At 39.3% G+C, this 27,786-nt stretch overlaps 1 protein-coding gene across 1 annotated transcript in view; it reads left to right on the top strand.

The window, feature by feature from the left end:
- Nucleotides 1-27,786, top strand: part of Tnip3 (TNFAIP3 interacting protein 3) — a 43,643-nt gene that overhangs the window by 5,212 nt on the left and 10,645 nt on the right. Inside the window, exons 3-7 of the mRNA NM_001001495.2 lie at nucleotides 523-588; nucleotides 1,747-1,845; nucleotides 4,204-4,332; nucleotides 10,232-10,348; nucleotides 19,124-19,184. Of these exons, the coding sequence (NP_001001495.2) occupies nucleotides 523-588; nucleotides 1,747-1,845; nucleotides 4,204-4,332; nucleotides 10,232-10,348; nucleotides 19,124-19,184 (472 nt within the window). The remainder of the gene's footprint in view (nucleotides 1-522; nucleotides 589-1,746; nucleotides 1,846-4,203; nucleotides 4,333-10,231; nucleotides 10,349-19,123; nucleotides 19,185-27,786) is intronic.

The following is a 27,786-nucleotide window of genomic DNA, read 5'->3' on the forward strand; positions in this document are numbered from 1 at the left end:
ATGGCTCTTGAGGTGCCTTGGGCAGCACTATACACTGATAAAATAAACAGTGGGTCATAAAGTTTGCACAGAAAGAACTTAAGACACCCTTTTTTCCAATGTAGATGGAGTTTTTAATGAGATTCCTAGATAACTGTAGGTTTACAGTTGGAAAAGAGAAAAGTCATTCACACTCAGGCCTTGAGCATGGCTGTTTTAACAATCTTACTTGAAACCTCTCTAAAAGGAAATTTGTCTTTATGCAGTCTTACAGTAGATGTTGGAGTTCTTGACTTAGCTTAGCTGTTGAGAGGATCCCACTAGACTCTGGGGTGAGTGGCTGCTCTTTTACCCATGTCCTCACAATCCACTCTTTCTAGCCTGACCTCAAAACCATCTCAGTCCAACCAGAGCTTCCTGGGAGAGCTGCCTTTATCTACGGCTTTGAAAATTCTAAATAAGTTCCAATAGTGATCTCAGGTTTTCTAAACTTCCAAATAAATTGAAATCTTTTGTTGAATCACCAAGTTTTAATAATTTCAGCTCCTGGATGTCAATCAACAATGGGACCAGCAATTCCGAAATATGAAAGAGTTATATGAAAGAAAGGTAAGAAACTCTTCCCTTGGAGCTTCTTTAATTTTGGTTGGGCCAGAAGAGAATTTTGAGGATCCCTAAATACTGGCAAATGTGGAACAGAGTTCTCTCGTCATGATCGGTCTCTTCATTCTGAGGATACAGTGTCAGTCAGTTGCTGGAAATGTAGTATAGGCTCTGTACCAAGAGTTCTCCTGAGTGCTCCCAGCTCTGAGTTGTTACTGCCAAGTTAAGGTTGATGTCTGGTCAGTGAGAAGTCCATGAGAAAATCAGCTACCTTCCACACAGAAAGAAAAAGCAATAAGAGCCATGGAAGGGAAATGCCCCCCTTCTGCTTTCTCTAAAGCATGTGCAGTGGAAAAGCTTTTTAGCCAGAAAGGAACTTTTTTGGGGAATTTTTTTTTTTAATAACTTAAAGTCATTATTATTTGAAAGCACTTCACTTTCAAAAAGACAGAAGTAAATTCCCCTAAATAATTTCTTTCAAAATGAAGAAAGCTGACCACAGTAATACGACAGCCCTCGTGTTTTCTTCCCCATTTGATACTCAAAAGAGTTAAGTTTAGAAACAGGAAGATAATGCACCACTACAGTTGTCTGGCCACCTAGGTCTATCCATCCTGGACCAGTCTGTGCCTCCAAATTCTAACAACACTGTTCCCAGAAAGACTGTTTCCATAACTTCCCAGAGTGGCCAGTGAACCCAGAGATCAGAACAAGTACAACCCTCAAACTGGAGGAAGAACCATGACTAAAGTTATCAGAGATTTAATTTGTCAGGAGGTGGAGCGGCAGATTCCAGGCCTGGGTGGTTCTACTTGATTCTCAGCCACCTGCGGCTTCTTCTTGCCCTTTACCTCCTAGAGGCGGGGCACATCTGGCACATCTGGGAGCTCTCAGTCCTGCTTTCTATGCTCTAGCTCCTCCAAAGTAGGAAACGGGGTGATTTGGAGAAAGGAGAGATGAGTAGGATCCCATTAGGGAACGAATTGTGTGCTTTCTCTGTAGAGCAAGCGCCCTTTAAAATGCAAACGTGCCTACCTACAGAAGGGAAGAGCTCTTCCTTGGGGGTCCTCCCGAATAGGGTGGGGTGAGGCACTTTTGATCCAAAGTGCCCTGGGCTGGAAACCTGGTGTGATTGTCTGCAATCCTCTCTGATGATCCCTTAAGGTCCTGGAGCTGAAAACTAAACTGGCGGCCACAGAAAACACTCACACCCTAGTGAAGGAACAGAAGCAAAGTGTGACAGAGGGCGACAGGCAGCTCGAGGTGGGTGGCCTCTGGTTGAGCAAGGTCGGGTTATGAAAACCGGCTCCCTAAGAAGCCCCAAGCAGGCACAGTATCCCCGAAGTGGAGGTGGGGGCAGTGGGGAGGGAGGGAGGGAGGGAGGCGTGCCTCCAGTGACCAGGAAAAGAGAAGGTGGCTGATTGGATGAGAACCTTGCAGGGCTTTGGAACCTCTTCTGTGACTCCCTTTTATTGCTAAGGACAAAGTCTCACTAAATCTACCAGTCTTAATCCTCTTGCCCAGATTTGTTTACTGACCCCAGGCTGGCCTTGAACCTGCTATCTACTCTCCTGCCTAAGGGTCCCAAGTCCTGGGGTTGGTTATAGAAGTAGTCACCACACCTGAGTAAGCAGAATACTTTAAAAACCACTTCCCACTCATTATCTCGTTTACAATCCTGAGTCCAGCCATGAGCAGGTCATGGGGGCTTGAACCCAGGTTTGAGAGGGGTTTCTCCTGATGCAAGCTTTGTCTTCAGTGGTTGGACTTCATGAGAAGGTATATGAAAGGAGAATGTTAAATTCCAATGACCTTTCTCTGAAACTATAGTAAGAATAAAAACAATTATAAGTATTCACAAAGAAAGCTTGCCACTACCATACATTTAAGTGCAGAAGTCCAACAATATTGTTTAGCAGAACTTCTAGAGTGATGTCTGAGTCCTGGTGTCCCTGACAGGCAGGACTCAGACACTAGTCTCAATAGGCAAATTAAAGTGACAATTCATTGTGAAAACCTGAGATAGGAAATGTAGCCAGTGTGTGCACCCACATTGGGAAGAACAACAAGAAAGGTTCAGTGACCTTCAAGTTCATGTTCTGGGTTCTGACTTGACGATCAGTTTTAAACAGAGGTCAAGAGGTGTTCGCCACTAAGCAGTCCTTGTTAAGTTGTGGCTCTTGGAGGATACTTACTGATCAGTCATCACTGTGCTTCAGTCTGCCCTGTGAATCTGACAAATTCACACACACACACACACACACACACACACACACACACACACACCCCTGTGAAATCTCTTTGGCTGGCACTAGGGTTCATTCCCAGCATGAGATTCCTGGGGGGGGCGGGGATCCCAAATCCTTAGGAACCTTATCTCAGTAGTCTGACAGTCAAAGGAAGGGAATGCATGTTGTCTCTCTGAGCATCTTCACTCCCGGCCAGGAGCCATATTCACCACACCATAGCCCAGGTTTGCCCACCTAGCTCGGGTTACTGACAGTGTGAACCAGGAAGCAAGGTTTTATGGGCTCCCTTTCTGCCATGCAGCACACACTCACTTCCTTCTCCAGCTACACCCTAGCTGGGAATTTCAATATTTTTTTTTCCTTCTGTACTTGGGAACCTTTTATAGATGTGATACAATACTATTCTCTTAACCTCTGTTAAATAGAAAATGATTAACCCATCTAAGGGTTAGTGGAAGTGCTATGAGATGTTTTCCCTTTTAAAGAAAATAAGTTGCTTGAGATTGATTTATTAAATATAATAACTAGATTGGAAAGTTATTATAAAGACTGAAATGACATTTTAACCAATATGTTAGCTACTTCGAATCTTGAGTTAGCTATATTCTATAATATTTATTTTTCTAGACAGAAATCTCATTAAGGGTCCAATTTACTCGACAAAATTTTCTATTGTATGAAATGAAGAACTGAGAGGCGTAAGTCAGGAGCCCCAGTTATATAAAACAGTGAACTTCTTGGAGATTGTCTGAGGCACCAACAGCCGGTGAGAGGCTGGAATTTTGCCTTTTATCTGTATGAAAATGCTGTACTCTGAATATTTACCTGTAGTGAAGTTCCATATTTTTCTAAAAATTACTGTCCTTGTCTTTGATATAGAATGGTGAAGGATTGGCCTTGATCTATTTAGTATCAGTTTATTGCAGTGATTTTTTCCCCTACTTTTTTATTTTATTTTATTTTATTTATTTTATTTTTATTTTTTCGAGACAGGGTTTCTCTGTATAGCCCTGGCTGTCCTGGAACTCACTCTGTAGACCAGGCCTTTTAAATGTTTTAAACCAGTTCCTTAGAAATAGGAAGTAGATTACATACCACACCCACTGATTTGACTACTGCATATGAGGATTAAGGTCTTTAATTTTTACCCCCAGCATCACCACAATCGCATTAAGTTTTGATGCACTCAGTACCCCTGTCTGTCCCCTATTCAGAGAATAATGCTCAAAGGGATTGTTAGAGAAAGCCTTGCAGGTTCCCTTTGCTTGCTTGGGGAATGACTAAGCTAGGCAGTCAGTTTGAGGATTTCTGCCCTACTGTTCCCTTCGGTAATTTTTTTATTTGGATCTTGTTTTCTTGTTCTTTTCTTCAGAAGGAAAAGGACAGCCTAAGGAAAGAATTACAGGCACTGAAGAAGGAGAATAAGCTGTTGAAAGAAAACAACGCTCTGGCCAACAGGAAGAAAGAGCATTATGCATGTGAAATTAAACGCCTCAATAAGGTACCAGAGCAGGTGAAGCAAGGAGAGTCAACAAGAAAGCCTCAGCAGGAGGTTGTGAATCACCACAGAGCCAGGGCCACAGTGAGGTTCCTCTTGCTTCTGCTGAGGATGCTCTCTCCAGTTTACACAGAGCATCTAGCCACAGCATATAAGCCATATTTGGTTAGGACGCTTTAGGGAATTTTTGTCCCTGCCAAGGACCATGAAAAGTAGAAATAAAAGAGAAATAATAGTCGTCAGTAAGAACTTTTTCTTTAAAAAAAAAAAAAAAAAAAAGAACTACATAACTGCATGGGGTGTTTGTGAACAATAACACATATTTTGGTCAACCACAAAAGCTTCCTGAGGAAGCAAGCTGTTCTTTAAAGTGATAGCTCTGGAGCTGGGTTTGATGCATGCATGATCTATGGGAGCATGCCCAAGGGCAAATTCAAGGCCGAGCCATCTGCTGTCCGCGGGGGAGCAAGCCTGAATCCACTGTGAATAGCCACTGAAAGAGCAGGGCTTTGGGGGGCCTACAAATGGCTCAATAGCTAAGCTCAGAGGAGAAACTGAATTGCTGTAAAAGGATGACTATGAGTGTGTGTGTGAATGTGGGCATATGTTTGTATAGGTGTGTGTATGTACCTATGTGTCTATGTATATGTATATGTGGGCATGTATGTATGCATATATGTGTGTATTAGATATGTGTGATATGTGCATGTATGTGTAATGTGTAGTATATATGTATATATACATGTGTGTTTGTGAATGTATATGTGTGATATATGCATGTGAACATGTGTGTATATATGTGTTTATGTATGTATATATGTGTATGTGTATATAAGTGTGTGCATATATTTGTGTATATGTACATGTGTGTATACATTTGTATATATGGGTGTATGTATATGTGTATGTGTTTTGTCTCATGAACTAATGTAATATTCTGTGGAATGAGAAAGCTAATGTAGCACAAAAACATAAATCCTGTACTGTTGTTTTTCCAAGAGCTAAGCCAAGTGTAAACACAGGCATACTGAAGAATGTGGTTGAGTTGAGATATGCATTGCTCAATTATTTCATGACCAAATTAACAGAAATTATCTACAGCAAAAGCAAGTAGCAGGCTGGCCTTTAAAATGTGTCTAGTCCTATACTTTGGACTGCATGCCAGCTCATGCTCACAGACCCCGTTTAAAGACCCAAGTGAGCTGTATGCTGATGTCTTTGACAGGATGCTTACTAGCCAGACTTGGCATTAGGTCTGCTTGCAGCACAAGTAATTCTTCAAGAGAAAACAGGAAGGTAAAGAAAGACTTCATAAACTCTATTTCATCCTTCAGAGAGAGAGAAAATGTTCAGGGAAAATATATGTCTTTTCTTTTTTATCCTCTACTGGAAAAATTACTCCACATGCATCAGAGGAAGTTGGATAAATATGATCACATTTGAGCTCCTGGTCCTCTTGCCACATGAAGGCAAACAAACAAACAAACACCAAACCAAAACAAAAACTCAAACAACAAAAACATATAAACACTCAAGAGTTTTGTATTTTGGTTCATTTCCATGTGCTCATGCTGTTGTGTTTATAAAAAGATAAAGAGCAGGGGAATATGTTTTGTGGATATGTGATGAGATGTGGGGGAAGGAGGTGCCTCCTCGGGCGCATGCTGAGGCATCCCTTCCCCCTGAGGGACTAAACACACAATATAGTATAGAATTTATTATTCAGGGTGTGAGCAGGGGAGTTGATAGCTTAGTAGAGGCAGAGAAAGGCAGGGAGAGAGAGAGAGGAGGAGAAAAGGGGGAAAGAGGGGAGAAGAGAAGAGGGAAGAAGAGGGGAGAAGAGAAGAGGGGAGAAAAGGAGGGGAGGGGAGGGGAGGGGAGGGGAGGGGAGGGGAGGGGAGAAGAGAAGAGAAGAGAAGAGAAGAGAAGAGAAGAGAAGAGAAGAGAAGAGAAGAGAAGAGAAGAGAAGAGAAGAGAGAAGAAGCAGAGGCTGCCATGAGCACGTGGAGAGATTGGGGGGGGGGAGGGGGCAAGGAGACAGAGTGGGAGAAAGAAGGCAAGAGCAAGAGAGAGAGGAGGGGGCAAGCAGCTCCTTTTATACTGGGTCAGGCATACCTGGCTTTTGCCAGGTAACTGTGGGGAGGAGCTTAGACACACCTGGCTGTTGCCAGGTAACTGGAGCAATGCTTAGAGAAAATGCTAATGCATGCTGTTTTCCTGCTAATGGTGATTGTGGTTGCCAGAACCTATTTAAATTCAGAGAAATAGGCAACTGCCATGCACACTTACCATGCACTATAACCTCAACACTTAGGTGGCAGAGGCAGGAGGATCTGCAACTCCTGGAGGATCACACCAGCCTGGTCTCTATAGCAAGCTCCAGGCCTAGCAGGTGTGTCTCCAAGGAAAAAAGGAATACTATAGTTTGGTACATAAAAACACAAAATCCCATCAAAGAAAAAATAATCCTAACAAAATTCATGTCTTCACACAAATATATTTTCAAAAAATACTTTTCTTCTCACCTCAATTAAAATCATATGCCCTTGCCCCAGATACAATCTAATTTTTTCCTGGCATTTCTGAATGTCACCCAGTGCATAATGTGTAACATTTATCCGCCCTTAGTTACTGATCCACCACTTTTGATTGTGAGCTCTTTGAGTTAGGCTTGCGCATGATAGAAGCCCTGGTTACCATAGTGTGGTACACAGTACATGCAAGGACTTATAAATATGCCTTGTTTCTCTCTAAATAGAAGAAAAATGAAGTCTTAGATTAAAGTCATATTATATGTTAGTATTTGTCCGTACAACAAAGCAGCTGTAAAATACAGCTTTGCTGTGGATCTTCTTGGAGAAAAGGTTTGATAAGAACAGGTCAGGGTGAAGCCTTAACTTCTGCTTTGGTCCCTGAAGTTTCTGGAGTGTCTAGAACAAGACCTTTGTCATACAAAGTTCTTAGATGTTCATTGGATTAATTAGTGTGATTAGAAAGTTCACAACATATGCAATAACTAATTTTTGACCTTAGTGTCATCATTTAAAAGGCATCACATTAACATAACACATCATTTATTGCCTCTGATTCATGATAAGGAACATAAAATTATATAAAAAAACCCCAAATACTTTAAACCCCAAAAGATTTCAGCCCACTGTGCTCAACTGAATCTGTCACTTAAAAGCATAGATATATAGATTAGATAAATAAATAAATAAATAAAGTGACGAGATGCACACAATTAATATTAGTAGTAGTAGGCTTAAATTTATTTGTTTATTTTTATTTATATGTGTGTGTGTCTCTGTCTTTTTGTGTGTCATGTGTGCTCCCCTCCCAGATTCCAGAGGAGGGCACTAAATTTCCTGGAGCTGAAGTTACAAGTGGTTGGAAATAGTCTGATGTGAGTTCTAAGAACTAAACCCCAAAGCTCTTAAGTGTTCAGATGCTTGGATTTTTATGATGAGTACTATTCTTTTCTTTCTTTCTCTTTCTTTCTTTCTTTCTTTCTTTCTTTCTTTCTTTCTTTCTTTCTTTCTTTCTTTCTTTCTTTCTTTCTTTCTCTCTCTCTCTCTCTCTCTTTCTTTCTTTCTTTCTTTCTTTCTTTCCTATTGCAATAAATATGAAGAAATTTTGAGTATACCTCAGAACATGAATTTGGGAGCAACCTTTAGCTGACTGCTAACCCAGTCACTCAGTAGAGATACAAGGGTTAAAAATAACAATGGGAACAGACAGTAACACAAATAATTAATATGAGCTTTACAAATATATGCTGTTTTGTATATCAGAACTGATAGTGAAAAGGACTAATCTAGGACAGGTTCAAGGAAGTTGGAAAGTACCAAGATGACACAAATGTTGATTCAACTCACTTTTCATTCATGACTCATTTTTCAATTTTCAGAAGAGCACTGGAGAGGTAACCAGGCAATCAAAATAAGATGATCTCCAGGAGTCTTGTGACAGGTCCTGGCCATTCCTTTGGCATGTTTGATTGCTGTTACTCACTTGTGTCACCCTCTCAGGTCTCTCTTTACTATTGATCATATAGCTTCAAATATCCAACTTGATTGTTATTGCCTAGAAGTATGCAGCTTATACAGGTTACAACAGAATTGAATTGAATGCTTTCACACACATAAGGATTCCCAACTCATTATCATAAATAAATAAGTATATTAATTAAAAAAACAATTTACTTAATAACTTTGTTCTTTAATTTTCTCCTAGAGGAAGAAAAAAGAAAAACAAAAACATCACAACCAAAAAATACTTTTTTGTCTAAAGGCACTCTAGCCAACCCAAACATGGCAAATATGGGTCTGGCAGGCCTTGACCTTTTCCCCATTTCCTTTGCTGAAAATCATTAGATTACATTCTTAAAGATAGCACCAAAGTCTATTCCCTTATTTAGCCACCTTTTCCTCCTGAGGTCCTGCTATCAAAGGACTGAAATCCAGCAATCAAATCGCCCCTTTGGCTCATCTAATAAACATGCCCAATTAAAATCAAACACCTCATCCTAACACATCCCTTTTATCTTTAGATATTTCTTATGGGCCATGTCTGTGTCCTCTCTCTCCAACCCAGGACAAATATCCCTCTCCTTTGTTTTCTTCCCCTTCTCCCCCATTCTGTATCTTTTGTCTTTATCTCTTATTTCCTGCCTTTGTCTCTTCTTTGTGCTGAGAATATAGTCTTGGGGGGAGCTGAGGCTATACTGATTCCTTTAGTTTCTCCTGCAATGTTCTGAAAATTAATACTTCCATTGAACTAGGAGGTGTGTATAGATTCTAAAACCCAATAGTAGAAAATTCCCAGTGTGACAAAATCTGTTCAAGACTATAAGCTGGCTTTCCTTTCTGCCTTTATGACAGTCTTGTGTAGCAGTGTGGACAGTACAGTGCCACTATGATTATCTGCTTGCCCCACTAAGATTTGTAAGCTGTTTCCCTAGGAAGTGAATTCATAGACCTCTGAGGTGAACGTTTTTTCTGAGTCCAGAGGACTCACTTGACTAATTATTACACTGTCAATTATGGTGCTGAGGACACTCATGTATGAGAGCATCTTGAATTTACAAGGTTAAAATGTTGAAACTATTTTTATTAAACTCACCATGAATTGTAACTCTCTGTTTATAATCTAACAAGTAACATCCATATATAATCTAAGTATGAGTATGAAGCCCCATTGGGCAAGTGAGAAAGGGTGAGAATTCACTAGCAAATAGCAACTTTGCTTTGCCTTCTTATTCCTTGGTAAATTCATAAAGTTATAGCATATTTTATCCCACACGGTCAGGAGTAAATAGATGTTTTGATAAAACATAAATATGTCTAGCTAGCTCAGGGAACGGTGTGCTGGGAAAAGATAGAGCAGAAGAGGAACAGCAGGCCTGGAGGCCTTAACTGTGCAAATGGGCACTTGGTATAGATTTCCTTGGAGATATGGCATGGCTTACAACAGTGTTCTTGGATCCCCCATTAGACCTACTGATTCAGAACCTCTAGATAGACTGCCCAAGGAATCTGCTCTTCTAGGTGCCTCCAACATTTGAATAGCACAGATAGCAAACACACTGGAGGAAATCAGAGGCTTTGCAGAAGGCTCTTCCTCTTTTGTCTTCTCTTTTCTTCTCTAGGAGACAGGGAGGTCAACATGAGTGATCCCCTTAAAATGGTGGATGTTGAGTCCTTTTTACATCACTATGGGGAATACAGAGACTTGGAAAATATGCACGCCTGCAGACAACGAAACACAGAAAAGCTAGTCAGCCACGTGGAGAACATAAAACATGCCTCCTCTTGTACTGGAGGAGATTCTAACAATCATGAAACAATTACTAAGATGAGAGTGAATCTCTTATCAACAGTGTGCTTCATTTTTAATATAGGTTCTTCAGGATGCCTTGACCATTGGGAGCTCTTCGCTTTCTGAGGACTCAGGGAAGTGTAAAGGCAGGTGCAGCCATGCAGAGATGAGAAGAGAGGTGGAATGGCACAAGCAGCAGGTAAGAGGCCACAAGCGGTCACGGGGCAAGCACTTTCCCACTTACTGAGTTGTCTCACAGGTTCCAAAAAGAAACCTACTCACTGACAATCAGGCTAGCTCAGTTCCTTCCATCTGTTAGTAGGCAAGCAGCATGTTTGCTTTTGGACATCAGCTCCCTCCACCCACTACCCCAGCCTCTCTAAATCTCACCGAGTGGACTTTGTTACTACATCATAGTAAATAGATGATCTGCAAAATTAAATGGTAAAGTTTGATCTTCTTTCACAGCAAGGAAAAGTTTCTGGGAAAATGCAGGTTTAATGCAGACAGTGGCAAGTGTACTCTGGTTTGTAATAGCAAAGAGACAATCAAAACCCATCTCCTCTGTGTTTTAATGGCTCTATTGCTGACATCCTTAATTTATATTTTAACCATTCTTTTTCTAATTGCATGACTATAATGATCATACCACCAAGTGCCATATGAAATACTTGCAGTGTGTGGAATTCAGTGATTTCACCTATTGTTAGTTAGCTCTATTTTAGATCTTGAAATAGTGTCGACATTAAATTTCATTAGCCAGTGGTATAGAGTGAACAAAATAGTAATAACAAAATTTAAAATGGGTATAGACATGTTTTAAAAATTCCCCATGCTGCTTTACTTCTGAGCTGCTCGTGTATGCCAAGAATAAAAAACATTTGGCTGGATTGCCAAACAACGAAAGATAAAGTTATAATCATAGGTATCTCTATATTCTACCATGTTGGGATATTCATGAACAGAGGATAAGAATACTTTAATTGGAAAAAGAACAAATGATACCTTTTCTGGGAATAATTTAAATATTTAAGAGGAAAAATAACGTCTCAATCCTGATTGGACAGACTGAATTCTCAGTTATAGGTTAGTACAAGGAACTTTCGCCAAGTGTATGCATGTTCTATTTTTATTCTCTTATTCTTTTAAACTTCAGCCTGTTTGAATTCTGGTGATTGGAACTTGGTTTTTAAGAGGTTATGACTGGGGATGAAATCATCCCCATACATTCTTATAAGGAGATAAAAACCACTAGACATTCCTTTTAACTTAAGTGTATTAAAGCATTACCCAACACTGGGTCCCAGAGACTATTTATGAAATAAGAGTTCTTCTGATCTTTTTCTTATAATATTTATCTTGGGAGAATGAGAGTTTAACTACCTACTACTCAAATACAGGCAAGTTGTTTTAAAGACCTTTTCTTTGAAGGGCTGTGCTGGAATGTTCCTGCCTTCCAAGGCATACATATTTCTAAATGCCATGCTCATGACTAGTGAGATCCCAGGTTTTGTTCAGTAGATTTCCAGATTTAATGGAACTGGTGCACTTTCAAGGAAGCCAGTTTCACAAGGTAGAGTATATTAAATATAAGCAAGTTAAGTGTAATAGAATATACTAAAGGAAATTACTATGCTAAGTAAATACTGATGTTAATTAAGGAAAATGTAACTAATGTCCCCTTTCTATTAATTTTGAGGTTAACATACAATGTGAAGGATTCCATTGTGACTTTTTTGCTTTGTTTTTTTTTGTTGTTGTTTTTTTTTGTTTTTTGTTTTTTGTTTTTCAAGACAGGGTTTCTCTGTATAGCCCTGGCTGTCCTGAAACTCACTTTGTAGACCAGGCTGGCCCAAACTCAGAAATCCTCCTGCCTCTGCCTCCTGAGTGCTGGAATTAAAGGCGTGCCCCACCATGCCCAGCTCATTGTGACATTTTTATAATTATATTCATGTCTGCCACTCTTTTTCCTGTCTCACTATTCCTGGTGTTTTTTCCCCTTAAATGCTTCTATCCTTTCTGTTGCTTCCCTCCTCTCAGATGCTTCACTCAGTATATGGTCCATGTATTTGTCTCATACAGATTTTTAACTTCCATCATTTCTCCCTTGAGATTTCTTCCACTCCTCTCATGACCTTCTTTCTATGTTTATATCACATACACACATACCTTAAATAATGTGATTTATAATTTAAAGAACAAGAATGTTGTACTTGAAAGCTATGTCAGATATTTGAATAAGGAGGGAACTGGCATGAGACCTGCTTGACTGGCCATTTAGCTTCAAAATCTTCGGCCTTTCAGGAAATGTTAAAGTATTAATTATCCCTCTTTCTTTCTTATTTCACAGTAGATTATGAATTAAATTTTATTTTCTTCACTCCTTTTCTAGGATTGACATGAAATTCTAGATTTTACATATGAGTTATTTTGGCAGAACCATTTCAAAGAAATTAGAAATTATTTTATGTAATAAAAATTTAAGTTAAAAGGGATCAAAATATAATTAGGTAATTTTGTGAAAATCATTTATTCAATCTAATAAGTAACAACAATAGGCAAAAAGCTCTAATTGTTCCTAGTGAACAAATTACCCTCTCATTTATTTCTTACATGCAAAGCTACTTTAATTCATTTTGTTTGAGTAGAAATTATTTTATTTCCTACCATATTTCATTCCTACTGTATTAAATTCAGTTGGTGATAACTTGATGTTGAGGTTTGGCAGTGTACTTCCTGTTACAGAGCTCTGTAACATAGGTTCATCTGTTTGACATTATAGAGAAAGACCCACAAGTAACTTTTATCCAGGAGATATCTGTAATTTTTTACTTATGTCAATAAAACAATCAGCTGTCTAAGCACAGTATAGAAAAATTGTGTTTATAAGCTAAAAAAAAATCCTCAGATCTAATATCTTAAATCTATTAGAAACTTTCTTTCAAGTTATGATAGCCTGATTATTTTTAAATTTCTCATTCATTGTGTTAAAGTAGTAATAGAATTCATAAAAAGGTGCATGGATTTGATGTTCCATGTTAACTGTACTGACAGGGACATTTGCCCATGCTTTATAGAAATGGATAACATGGACATCAGATCTCATCGGTATGACTAATAGGTCAAAAGCTAACTTCCTCTAAGTGTGTCAGTTATGGAAGATTATAGGTTGTTGACTTAGCAAGATGAAGTTGGGACTCAAATAGTGAGAAGACGTAAAGCCAAGCGTTGTGGCTCTAAGCAACATAACTATCTTGTGCCCCAGTGTCATCGTCTCTCAGGGTGAGATTTTGCTGGGCTGCATAGAGGCATGTGGAGGAGGCCTGACTGCACAGAAGGTACACGAAGCAGCAAGTGTCCTGTGTTAACACATATCATACTTCTCACATAGAAAGGAGAGAGAGAGAGAGAGAGAGAGAGAGAGAGAGAGAGAGAGAGAGAGAGAGAGAGAAGAGAGAGAGGAAGAAGAGAGAGAGAGAGAGTCAGAGTCTCAATTTCAGGCTAACCAATTCCAATTTCATTTAGGAAGCAGTAAACATTTCTGTATTTATATCTAAATACTTTTACCAATACAGGAAGATATGAACTGACAAATTTGGAAAACAACTTAAAGGTAGCTTAATTTCTAACTTGCCCTTGGGAATTTCAAGATAAAATCAACATATCACAACCAGGGGCAGTCTCTTTCATGTGGCATTACTGTTGGCAATGCACCTACCCCTGGGCTTCTGAGTGAGTCACTCATAGCTAGATAAAGAACAACTTTGGAACTAATGACTTGAAATCTCCTGATAAATAATATCTTTTTTTATAGGCAAAAATCTTGCCAATAAAGAAAGAAAAATTAGCAAGGCAAGCAACTAAAATAGGTATTTTGGTCCACACATAAGACCTCTTGTCTTTTATCAACAGTTTTTATTCCCCCATAACATTTCCCATTGTTTCAATGGCATCTTTTTCTAGTAATGCAGTAGATGGTCCAGAACTACCCACATTTTTCACTATTCCTAAAATGTCAGTGAATAGATAATATTTAGGAATTACAGAGAATGTCAAGAAACCCATGTACCTCTCAGAGTGTCACAGGCACACAGCAAATGCAGTTTCCTTCACAAACTCACAAGCTCCTATAGCTCTTGGTGTTTCTTTCAGTTACTTGCATAACATAATCTGGAAAACTGCATCAAGAGCTTTATCTCTAGAAAATGGAACACACTTCTGTCACTGGACTCTCTCACCCCACTGCTTCTGTAACTCGACATCGTGTTTCTCCACTACTAATCACCTGCATGAAATCTCTTCTTAGCATCTCTGTCTGCAATAGTTTGCCTTTAATGATGCCCTCTATGAAAAGAACTCATAAACAGCTAGTTGTGTGTACTTTTCAAGTGTTCCCAATTCCCTTAATGATAATGCCATCTTGGGAAAGACTTACTTCATGAGACACTTCTATCACTCTTAAATTTTTAATTAACGTTTATTGTTTTGAGCAAGTATTATGCTGGATCAGGCTGAACCTTCAAATGTAAACAAAGGCTGGTTATGTAGAGCAAGGATCAGTGTAACTTCTGTTCCACTCACTTCCAATGAATTGGTCCTTCTCCTCAGATGTGTCTTCCAACCTGTAACTGTGACATAGGTTTTTATCTATGGGATCCATGAGTACCAAAAGCCTCAGGGCCAGAACAGCATCTATGGAAATGTTCAATGAATAAGACTTCCTCCTCCAACATATGTGGATATAGGAATCTCAGTTGGTAGAAATGATCATGCAGCTCCCAGATAAGAGCATCTCTTTCATCTGACCTCCAATTTGCAATGTTCTCATGGTCCCTGTCCACTATAATTATCCTTGGGACACTGAACCCATAGGACATACAGATATGAATTGATTAAGTAAAAGATACCAAATCGAGCTCTAATTTTTTGGACAAATATATTTTACATGGGCTATTCTCAATCACCACATGTGACACCACCCAAAGGCCATTTTTACGTATAAGGTGAACAAAGTATAGTCAAACCAAAAAACTACACTGTGTTCTTCAGTTATAAAGTGCTATTTATTGAATTACCATGAGTTTTACTAGGTAGATGCAAAAGAGTTTTGACATTTTCCAGTTAAAAAGGAATTGTCTTGGAAGATGCAAGAAAAAAGTAGCTCACTAAAATTCTTCTTTGTAGCTGTGTTTGCCAAGACCGTTGAATAGTTATTTGTAAGCAGAATTGACTTGGACCAGGAACCTGATTGAGTCAGAACCTGAGCACCTTTGCTGTCCTTCCGAGGAGCAATATTTCTTGCCTCTGTGATCCCCCTGTTTGATTCTACTCTGCTTTGCCAGTATGGGTGGAACTCTCATTCAGGTGGAACGGTCATACATTTTCTACATCTTGGAATGAACAACCAACTCTCTCTCTGCCTTTAGGTTTTATTAGCAATGTAATCATACTTCAGCTCTGAGACTTTGAAGTAGGATTTTCCTAGCAAAGCACTTAGAAAAATGCATTTCTCCAGGTTGTCTGGAACCCTAGTACTTTTGTGTGAGAGTATAACTTAAACCCTTCTCCTTTGGGAGCAGACGGTATCTGTTGGGGAGCAGGACACTGGAACTTAGTGAGGTCCCTTTGGACCTGCGCCTTTCCCAGATGTGGCTAGTTGCTGGTCACTTCTACTCTATCTTTTCTTACTGGCTGTCCTACTTTTTCAGTCTTCACCAGAGACACTTCTCGGGCTCTTTCACCATAGCCATCACTCCTTACAAATTTTCTCCCGAGGATATAGAAGTAAATTAAGTTTGTGGGAAGTATAAGGAAAAAGAGAAACTTGATAGTCTTGTGAAATACAAGGTACATGAATAACTCAACCTTATGTTGAAATAGATATGGTTAGCTGCTTCTGTCAACCTTCATTAACAGGAAGAAGGAAAAAATTCATGTCCTATGGCATAGTAAACTTCCCCGGAAAGAATTTTAGATTATAATGTTAATACCAGAAGAGCCAGTGTTTGATGAAGGAGAAGTAAAGGCTTGCATTTAAAACAGTATTTATTCTATTGAATGAAATCAGTGTAACTCAGCCTCAAGGAGAATTTTAAAGGAATAATTCATATTTCTTTACATCTGCCCCTGAATTAAATCATAGCTCATTAATGTTGGTAAGATTACACTTTCTTACCTCCTGTTGGCAGCTCTCCTAGAATAGAAAGGTGGGGCTCACATCACTTAGCTGCACCATGTGCTACTTGTGCCATCTAAAAATAAACAAGAAGATAAAGAAACAGCTGATCTCATTTCCTCTTGCAGTTCTTTCATGGGCCAAAGAGTCAAGAGCCTAGGTGTCTGAGGGGTGAGTTGGGTCAGACTGCTGTGATCTGAAAGAGCTGACTAACCTTCATTCCAAGAGGTTAAATACCAAGCCAGTGGCTTAAAATTTTCCTGGTAGTTTAGGATATGATAAGTGTTGGGGCTTAGTTAGGGCTACTACTGGTGTGATGACACAAAATGATAAAAAACAAATTGGGAAGGAAAGAGTTTATTTGCTTAAAAGTTGTGAATCATAGTTCATTGAGGGAAGCCAAGACAGGAACTCAAACTTGATAGGAACACAGAGGCAGGAGCTAATGCAGAGACCACAGGGGCAGCAGGCCACAAAGAAGGTTACTCATTTGCTTCCCATGCCTTATTCAGCTTGATTTCTTACAGAACCCAGGATCACCAGCCCAGGGGTGGCACCACCTATGACAAGCTAATTAGCCAGATCTTAAGCAAGTGTTTTCCAAATTGAGGCTTCCTCCTGTTAGATGACAATAGCTTGTGTAAAGTTGATATAAAACTAGCCAACACAATAAAGTATCATTTATTCAGCGCAGCTGTCTTGTTCCCTAAAAATCAACAGGTAGGTGGAAACTTAGGAGGAAGCTTCAAGAAAAAATACACACATACACAGCACACACACACACACACACACACACACACACACACACAGTGTGTGTGTGTGTATTCCATTTAGTGTACCTATTGTGCAATGTGGAGCCAATCTTCTCTGGAGCTGCAGCAGGAAAGAAGCTTTGTCCAGCTTTTCCTCCTGAACTTCACTGTATTCCCAAGATGCCCGTGGTTTCCTCCTCAGTTCACTAGAAATTGTTAAATTGGATAGGTAATGATCCTTTCCCAATCTGTTGGTGGTCTTTTTGTCTTACTGACGGTGTCTTTTGCCTTGCAGAAACTTTGGAGTTTCATTAGGTCCCATTTGTCAATTCTTGATCTTACAGTACAAGCCGTTGCTGTTCTGTTCAGGAATTTTTCCCCTGTGCCCATATCTTCAAGGCTTTTCCCCACTTTCTCCTCTATAAGTTTCAGTGTCTCTGGTTTTATGTGAAGTTCCTTGATCCACTTAGATTTGACCTTAGTACAAGGAGATAAGTATGGATCGATTCGCATTCTTCTACACGATAACAACCAGTTGTGCCAGCACCAATTGTTGAAAATGCTGTCTTTCTTCCACTGGATGGTTTTAGCTCCCTTGTCGAAGATCAAGTGACCATAGGTGTGTGGGTTCATTTCTGGGTCTTCAATTCTATTCCATTGGTCTACTTGTCTGTCTCTATACCAGTACCATGCAGTTTTTATCACAATTGCTCTGTAGTAAAGCTTTAGGTCAGGCATGGTGATTCCACCAGTGGTTCTTTTATCCTTGAGAAGACTTTTTGCTATCCTAGGTTTTTTGTTATTCCAGATGAATTTGCAAATTGCTCCTTCTAATTCGTTGAAGAATTGAGTTGGAATTTTGATGGGGATTGCATTGAATCTGTAGATTGCTTTTGTCAAGATAGCCATTTTTACAATGTTGATCCTGCCAATCCATGAGCATGGGAGATCTTTCCATCTTCTGAGATCTTCTTTAATTTCTTTCTTCAGAGATTTGAAGTTTTTATCACAGATCTTTCACTTCCTTAGTTAGAGTCACGCCAAGATAGAGGCCCATTGGACTTGCAAACTTTATATGCCCCAGTACAGGGGAACGCCAGGGCCAAAAAGGGGGAGTGGGTGGGTATGGGGGACTTTTGGTATAGCATTGGAAATGTAAATGAGCTAAATACCTAATAAAAAATGGAAAAAAAAGAAATTGTTAAATTGGTATTTTGTTCTGGCTTTCTTATTACCTACAAGTGAAGGTATTAAAAAATAGCTTTTATTTGATTTGCAGGAGATAGTAAGTTTTCAGGGGGGTTTATACTTCTTCAGATTCAAAAACAAGACAGAGAGGGAGGGAATGGGATGTTCTACTTACTGCCTGCTGCTATGATAAAACACTCACTGAAACCAACTTGGGGCTGAGAGGGTTTATGTGGCTCACACATTTGCATCACACATTTCATCATTGAAGGAGGCCACAGTAGAAGCACAAGGCAGAAGCCTAGAGGCAGGAACTAAAGCCAAGACCACTCAGGGATGGTACTTGCTCCCTATGGCTTCCACAGCCTGCTTTCTTATATAACCCAGGGCAATGTGCCCAGGGATGGGGCTATCCACAATAATCTAGGCCTTTCCACATCAATTGTTAATCAAAAGAATGCCCCACACATGTGTGCACAGGTCAGTCTGATGGAAGAAATGCCCCAATTGATGGTTCCTCTTCCCTGTGATTCTACTTAATGTCAGATTGACAAAAATGTTAAGAAAATAGAGAAGTTGTGGGGAGGGGAGAGAGAAAAAAAAGGAATCAGGATGGTGAGTGGAGGAAAGAGGCAGAAAATGTACAACTTCCCAGTCATAAAAATTCTAGCTAGGCACATACAGAGGGGCTGAGGTAAAGCAGTAAAATGAGGAAGATTAGCAAATGGTTTGTATCAAAACGACTTTTTGGGCATCAGCTACTTAACAAAACCCACCGAGTTTAATTATATTTTAGTATGCCACTGTTCCATTTTTGAAGTCTATATTTCTATAACAGTGCTTTATTTTTTCCCCACAGCCAGCCTATCAGTGGAATGCTCTCAGCCAGCTTCCTCCACGTGTACAGCACAAGGCACATGGTAAGACCACAGCTTTAATAGGCATTCCTTCATGTATGCATACAAAAGGGATCTCTAGGGAATGCCTATTCAACATCCCTTTGTACCAGGAAAGAAGTTACTATGAAGTTGTATTGCACCCACAACTCCAATTTGTGGTCTGGAGTGAACTCCTTCAGACAATGTTGAGATGCCAAAATGTGTGTCCCAAATCTGTGTTCTGCTCCTATTTTAGGCTCAGAGTCAGAGACTTAGAGATGAACCTTTAAATACAGCCATTTACAGCACCCATGTAACAGCAACAGCGTTGTGATTCTACCCTGAAGGACAGGTGTGAACCCACAATCCAGGAGGCTCCGAGGCAGACTATTGCTTGTCCTGTTTTGAGACGTGGTCTCACATAGAACAATAGCCTCAGTTTCATTCGGTAGCTAAAGATGAGCTTGAGGTCCTGGTCCTGCTGCGATGTCCTAAGAGCCAGACCTACAGGGCTACACCACCAAGCCTAGCAAAGCAGATGTTTCAAATGTCATTGGCAGAAACCCAAAGCTCAGAACTGCTTTCCCTTGGGATGTGATGCCAGACTCCAAGGAACAGTTCTGTTCATCCAAAACTGTTTACAGCAACCACCTCCGATGGTGCTGGAAAATAGTAAGTGCCATCTGCAAAATACCCCAAACTGAAAGCACCTGTAAGTCTCATTTTCCTTTGGTTTACTATTTTTCCCCCATTTCTGTAGAGCTAATCTTACCTTCTGTTTGTTTGTACAGTGCCTTGAGATGGCCATCCAGTGGTAGTATGAACGAAGTTATTCTTCTATTCTTAGCCATTTAAAGCCTTACATGATATATACTTACTCCACCTTGTTCATTTTCAGAGATGAACAAAGAATTTTTCTAGATGGGAATTTTTCTAGAAACCTCAGGATAAGCTCTGTAGCTTCAACTTATACTTGAGATGTTATCACATTTAATTCAAAGCTGAGATAATGAGTTTTGTTTTTAACATGCTCCACTCGACCAATTCTATCATCTGTAATCGCTAATGACCTGGAGTCTCTACTGCCACCTAGCTCTACCTTTGCAACTTCACACAATGTTCTCTTGTTCCAGCCACACATTGCAGGGCCTCAGCTCTCTAAAACCATAGAATGGAGTAGGACTCCATGGCACTTGCAGTCTTGGCCTTTTTGCTTCTAATGTAGCACCATGGGGATGACACTGTCAAGTTCTGTTCCATTAGATGGAATCTAGGACGCTTGGACCCGAGTTGCATCAGCTTCTGTGTGCTGACCTTGGGAAAGGTCTCCCCTAAGCTCCTGCTTTTGAGGGATGGGGAACACCCTCAGCTGATTTCTCAGTTCAGGTTTTCTCCTTTCATGTGAATTTGCATTATTTTTATAAAGCCTTTAGTGAGTAGGTTTTATCTAAAAGTTATCCTTTATATTGTTCCAGTGTAGAGTGCCATTGTACGCTTCAGTGATGCTACTCTCAAGAACAATTAGAGCTGCTTTGTTGTCTGCACTCTTTCCGTGAAACTGTAACCTTCTTCCCATTCCCTGCATCAACCAAACAAATTAGTCTGCTATGTTTAAGTTCAGCTTCACGGAAGTCTCAGGACAGGGTCAGAATGTAGTCAGAGTCTTTGCCAAAACACCACTTCTCTAATAGAGCTCCCATTCTCCTTTGAGACCTCATGAGCCAGGCCTCCATTGTCTTCATTTTTTTGCAGCACTTTTGTTTCTCAAGATCCCAGAAAATGGTTATTAAGCTATCCTTCCAAAGCACCAAACTGTTGAATGTTTCAGTGATAACAGCTCAAAGGACTGAAGAACTTCATTGGTATGCTCATATAGAAAGTGCCCCACTTCTTTTCTAGGTACTAATTTTTGTCTTAGTTTCTCTTCAGTTATGATAAAATGCTCTGACAAAGAATATTTAGAAGGAAGGGCTTATTTGAAACCTCACAGTTTGAGGGCATACTGTATAATTGTGGAGAAGCCACAGTGGTAGGAGTGTGGGACAGCTTCTCATTTTACATCCATTGTCAATGAGCAGAGACAAAAATGAAGCCATACTGCCCCTTAGTTCCTTGTCTCTGTTTTTGTACAGTATCCTAGCCAGGGAATGGTGCTGCCCATGGTGGGCAGTTCTTCCTATATCAATTAATGTAACCAAAAGAATTTCCCCAGGCATACCTAGAGGCTATCTCCAAGGTGATTCACGATTTTGATAATTAACACTAAGCACCAAACATCAACACTGAGAGTAGTAAAGGCTGTAGGTTACATTAGTATCATAAAGAAACATAAAAAATAGATACTCTGTAATAAAATGTCCAGATATTTTTCAGACACATACTAGACTTTCATTTTGCTTTGATTTCTACTACAGATAGACTACAAGTATAACTAGTAAGGTTTCGGTTCCCTGCCCCCCCCCCCCCCCCCAGTGAAGAAATGCATTAGAAAGGCATGTTGTTAACCCGGGCCATTGCATAAAGTTTGTAGCTTTGAAATCCATTGAATTGCTATAAGGTATCATTTCCCTCTTTCTAGTGGTATGCAATGAAAATAAGATATTATCTCCATGTGCTACAGTTTTAGTCATTAGAAAATAAAATTTCAAATTCACTAACTAGTAATCTATATATCACTAGCAAAGTATTTCTAATCCAATGTCACAGAAGATAATAATCACATAAAGTATGAGTTAGTTATGATGATATTCACAACTTAAATACAATATATAAAGTGAAACTTGTCAGTTACATAAGATCTACTGCCTACGAAAATAGAATGAGTTTCTGATATATTAACTTATAACCATGTCTACAATGATAACAATCAAGAAATATACTTATACTGTACCAATGCAAGGAGTTTTATAACATTGTTTATTTTAATCTTCTCAGCAATACTATAACATATATGTATCTTATGCCAGCTCACATGTGAGGAAACTGAGCCTTAGAGAGTTGTAGTAACATTTTAAATTTCACAGTGCAATTTAACACTAAATTTAGATTCTTTTGTACAAAGGATTGAAAACCTGGGGATTTCAATTTCCATAACTATATTAAAATGTTAAAAATGAGAACATGGTCTCTAATTTGGATAATTAGCTGAGTGATATTTAATTTTCAATAATTTTGTCTTCCTTTGAGGTCACAGCATGCATTATAGCCTTTTCTAAAACTTTTCATTTTAATTCAAAAGTTATACACTCATTCTATAAGCAACATAGTTGCTCCAAGGAAGAGGATAAAAACCACCGTTTAACACAAACAGAAGGTCCTGTGTATTCTTTATCTGATATTTAGAATATCACAAGTAAAAAGCACAGTACTGTATGTATGTACTAATAAACATATTACCTAGCCCATGCATGAAAGGCCTGGCAGAACCTCTCAGGCAGCTGCTGTTGTAACCTGCCATTCTCTGCTCCCACACAGCCCTGTCACTGACTGACTGGATACAGCCAGGGGATGACTGTTTGTCGGTTAGCAATACTAAATAAATCCCTGACTCAGATTTTTTAACTGTTTGTGTTCCTGCTGCTCCCTTTCTCCTTTATAACTACTTCATAGCTCAAGCCTGACTTCATCAAGTCTGAAATCATCCTTGTCACATTGAAACGTGTGCTTTCATTAACTTTTCTAGTGAATCTCGCTGTGCTTTGCTTCATCTGACTGGGAAGTCCCTTTGGATCTGTAGTTTTAACCTGGTTGTTTTGGATTTTCATATAACAATTTAACTGTCATGATTACTAAGAAATCTTAGGTTTACATTCTAAGTTATACATTGTCTTAGTTTTATGCCTGTTGCTGAGATAAGGTACCCTGATACAAGCAACTTTAGAGAGAAAGCCTTTTTTGGCTCACATTTTGGCTTACACTCTAGATCAATGGATTAATTAATAGAGATTTCTCCTATTTATGCTGTCCACAGTCCAGCCCATGAAGTGGTACTGTCCACATTTAAAGTGGCTCTTCCTACCTCAATTAACCTAAGTATAAAAATCCCTCACAGGCATGCGTACAGCTCAACCTAACATAGACAGTTCCTTGTTGAGAGAGTCCTTCCCACTTGATTCTAGATTGGGCTTTATGACAATTAAAAGTGACCACAACATACATCTTATAGTTTAATGACAGTAGTCCGTATTTTAGTGCATGATAACAAGTGTTAGTCAACAACATAGTGTCAGAGATTAATAGTGTCAGGGATTGGTGCTTGCTCATGGGATGGCTCTCAAGTTGGGCCAATTATTGGCTGGTCATTCCCTTAGTCTCTGCTCCATCCTCAGTCCCTGCATTTCTTTGTAGACAGAATAAATTCTGAGTGGTAAGTTTTATGGGTAGATTGGTGTCCCTATCGCCTCACTGGCAGTCCTGCCTGGCTCCAGGAGGTAGCCTCTTCAGGTTCCATATCCCCACGGCTGTGAGTTTCAGCAAAGGTCATCACCAGTGATTTCTGAGAGGCTCCCCCATTTCAAGTCTCTGGCAGATGACTGCATACCCTGCCACCCCCAGCAGCTGCAAATTTCCATTCAGTCTCCTGGGCCCTCTGGCCCTCTTTCTTGTCTCTCCCTACACCTGATCCCAACTCCTTCAATTCTCCTATCCATTTCCCTCCCTCCATCAGCCTCCTATGATTATTTTATTCCCCGTTCTAAGTGAGAGTCAAGCATCCTTGCATGGGCCTTCCCTTTTATTTAGCTACTTCAGGTCTGTGGAATGTAGGGTGGATGTCCTATACTTTATCTAGCCATCCTTCTTAGCATCTAGTGATTACTAGCATACACTCTTATGTTTTGAGATTAAAAAAGTTTAGCTTTCATGTGTAGAAGAGAACATCTGGTATTTGTCTTTCTGTGTCTGGCTCATTTCACTTAATATAGCAACCTTCAGTTCTATCTATCTGCTGTAGATGACAGGGTTTCATTATGCTATGACTAATAATATTCTATCATGCACATAACCCACATTTTCTTTATCCATTTGCATATTAATATATAAATAGGTTGAATCCTATGTAGAGTTTTGATACTGAGGTACCTTTTTAGTATACTGATTTGTTTCCTAGGTATATTTCTAAAACTTTAAAGATTTGACTCTATGGCAGATATAGACAAAAAGATGATATTTCATATATCATTCAGTGATACATGTGCCTTAAAGATCAGACAATATTGTTGATAATAGTTTCCTGGTTGCTGACAAGTTTATTTCTTTATTTCTAATTAATGGAAGTGATAAAATAATAATTTCTACCCATTATCTATCCAGTATCTTCCATTATAATTATTCCTGTTATGAAAATTAAAGCTGAAATTACAGGGGTTTTTATACCTTGGATATTTATTTGGAAATTACTCCATGAGTCTTATTTCATATTTTACAAACAAGGCTACATTTAAAATTTTATTTTTAAAGTTAGCATAAACAGTAATGGGTTTCATCTTGGCATTTAAACATATGTTTCTTTATATTTTGTTCTGGTTTGTTCCTTCCCTCATTCTGACCTGTCTTCTTGTTCTCCCTTTTATATACATGGCACATGTACTCTGCTGTCCTCTCTTACCCTTCCCATTAAGATTCCTTCCTTTCTGATGATAATAGGCTTGTGGAAAATGCATTTATTATATTGAGTTTTATTCCCCCAGTCATTACTGTCTTTGGGGCTTTTATCATAAAGGGATGTTGAATTTGATTGAATGCATTTTCTGGGTTTATTTGAGAATATGGTATGACTTCAGTCTTGAAGTTTATTTACACTTATTGACTTATACAGGTGGAACCAGCCCTGCATCCCCAAAAGGAAGCCTAGTTGATCATGGTGCATGATCTTATTGATGTATCATTGGATCCCAAAAAAATGTATTGAGAATTTGTGCATCTCTGTTCATGAATGAAACATGACTATAGCTTATGCATCTGTAATGTATTTATTCTGTTTGGGTGTTGGGGTAATATGGACTTCCCTACATGACTTTGGTGGTATCCCTTCCCTGTCTATTTGTAGAACACTGTGAGAAATACTAGTGCTAGTTCTTTATTGTATGTTTTGTAGAATTTCCTGTCAGTCCTGAGTTTCTCACCATAGGCTGATCTTTTATTACTGTTTTAAACCTATCATCTGTTTGGAACTATTTAAATTTTTACAACATATCCTTGAAATCATTTTAGTAGATCATATGTGTCTGAGAAATTATTCATTTTTTCTTGAGTTTTCTGTTTTTCTTAAATATATTTTTTCTTATGATTCTCTGGATTTCACTGGCATCTGATGCAATATTCTCACTTTTATGTGTAATTTTATTGATTTGGGTCTTCTCTGTATTTCTTTTATTTAATTTGTGTAGGGTTTTGTCTTGCTTTCCAACTTCTGCGGCTTGATATATCATCTTTCATCCTTTGACTCTTAATCTGTGGGTGTCCTTACCAGTAACTGTGTTTCTTGGAGACAACAGATGATTGGATCTACTTTTATAATTCAGTCATCTGGACTGGGCTCTTGGTGAGGTGAGACCCTTTTCATTTAAGGTTATCACTAAGAGATATTTGCCAATTTCTGAAATGGTGTTGGTTGTTTCTGCCTGGCTGGATTACTGTTTGATATCTACCTTCTGGCCTGTCTGTATCAAAGGTTGCTTTGCTGCTTGGGGTGTGGTGAATTTCCTGATAGTACTCCTTTGTTTAACTACCCTTCTTATGACATTTATTCTGTCCTGTGCTGTCATTGTTGAAGGGACTTGTATTTGTGCTTTGAAGTACTCCTAAGGATGTAATCACCCTAATGAAAAGATGCACCTGTGAGTGTCACACAGACTTTGGGGATTCAGAATTTTCAGGTTCTACAGCAGTGACCATAAATAGGTGGCTCCAGGGTTTGTCTGATCTCACTCCAAGGGCTATCAGACAACACCGGGGTTATTTTCATTCATAAGATCTGCTCCTGGCAGACCTGGGCACTTTAGCCTTGGCATCATCTACCAGCCAGAGGGTCAAAACTGCCGGCAGAACCTATCTATTGCCCTGTGGCAAATTAAATTCAGGTTTCAGGGACTTGTGTTTTTTTTTTTTTTTTTTCCTCTGTGTGCTAAGGTCACTGGGGCAGCTGCAATAGACCGTTGCTGTAAATGTCACCAGACCCATGTCCTCCAAGCCTCATTTTGCATTACAAAATGAGACCCTTACACATTGCAGGAATCTCTGTCTCAGCAGAACCTGCAACTGAGGCCCATCCATGGCTTGCCCTGAGAACAGGAATTCCAGTCTCTTTTTACAAAGCTTTCCTGGCTGACCTTCTAAAAGAGACTTCTGCTTCTCTTCCTGCTCTGGGGAACCACATGTCTGGAGCTGTGGCTGACTAGCCCCCCACTTCTCGTCTTTTTCTTTTAAAATATTCTATCTTTTTTTTTCTTTTAAAATACTCTATCACTACCTTTGTGAACTTGCAACTCTGTTTTTGAAGCTAGTCAATTTTTTTTTTCTGATTCTTTCCCTTCACTGGGTCACACTGAGATAACTTTAGGGTGCCATCTTACCTGGAAATGCTTCATACTAGATGATGGTGAAATTTTAATTATAATTTTTTAAACAATCATCGACAGATGCAAGCATAAATACAGAGTTGCACACTCTATGGAAATTTCTATAAGTCACACTTGGAAACTCTTGTAGATCATTCATTACCTTAATAAGCATCTCCGAGATAGGCCTGAGTAGATTTAGAATGCTCTTTCTAAGTCAGTTCTCAGCAACAGCATGAGCCCTAGCTTCTTGCCCACAGCCACCCTCTTTTCCTCCCTCACTGCTCTATAGGACAGCACAGCTTGCACAATCTGATTCTACCTCCATCACTATCCCACATAAATGTCTCCTTCAGGACCCTAAGTTGTGCAGAGACTAGGAGTTTCCTGGAAGAGAGTTTAGGGACATTTGGGCAGGATCTTTGGAGTCAACACTTGTGTACTAGGAACTTGTATGGGAAGAAAAAGTACTCACACATTGGGGTGGGGGTCATAGCTGGAGTGGAGCAGAGTACCCCTGACATAATCTTCCAGTCACCTTATTTCCAGCCTTGATCTCATCCACTATCTATGGTTAGTTTTGAATGCTTTCGAGGCACATTGAAGTCAGGGAACATTTCCAAAGCATTGAAGAATCTCCTGCCTCCTGACTGAACGATGAGCCTTTTCATGTGTGTAAATCCACAGATGTTCATGAGTGGCAGCTCCTGTTTACAAAGGTGATTTTACAGAGCACATTTCCATCTCCTTTCATGTGCTGTTGAAATGGGATGCAAAATTGCTTCCATATTTCAAGAATGACTATAGCATAACAAAATCAGTACATCTTGAAAACATGATGTTTGTTTGATTTCTTCAAATGAAAGAGCTCTGGCTGGCTGCACTACATGCCTGGCACTTGAGTGCACTGCCAGTTTCTCGGTTAGTGCAGAATTGGCTTAGTAAGTTAGGTTATGAAATAAGGAACTCTGAGAATGTGCTACAAGTAAAGAGGACCAGAACCTAAACATCACAACTGACCATTTATTGAATACTGAGCACTGACTGGATTTGGTTTGTAGGAATAGAAATATATAAATCCAAAACTA

Source organism: Mus musculus, chromosome 6, assembly GCF_000001635.26.
Source record: "Mus musculus strain C57BL/6J chromosome 6, GRCm38.p6 C57BL/6J".
Taxonomy (NCBI): Eukaryota; Metazoa; Chordata; class Mammalia; order Rodentia; family Muridae; genus Mus; species Mus musculus.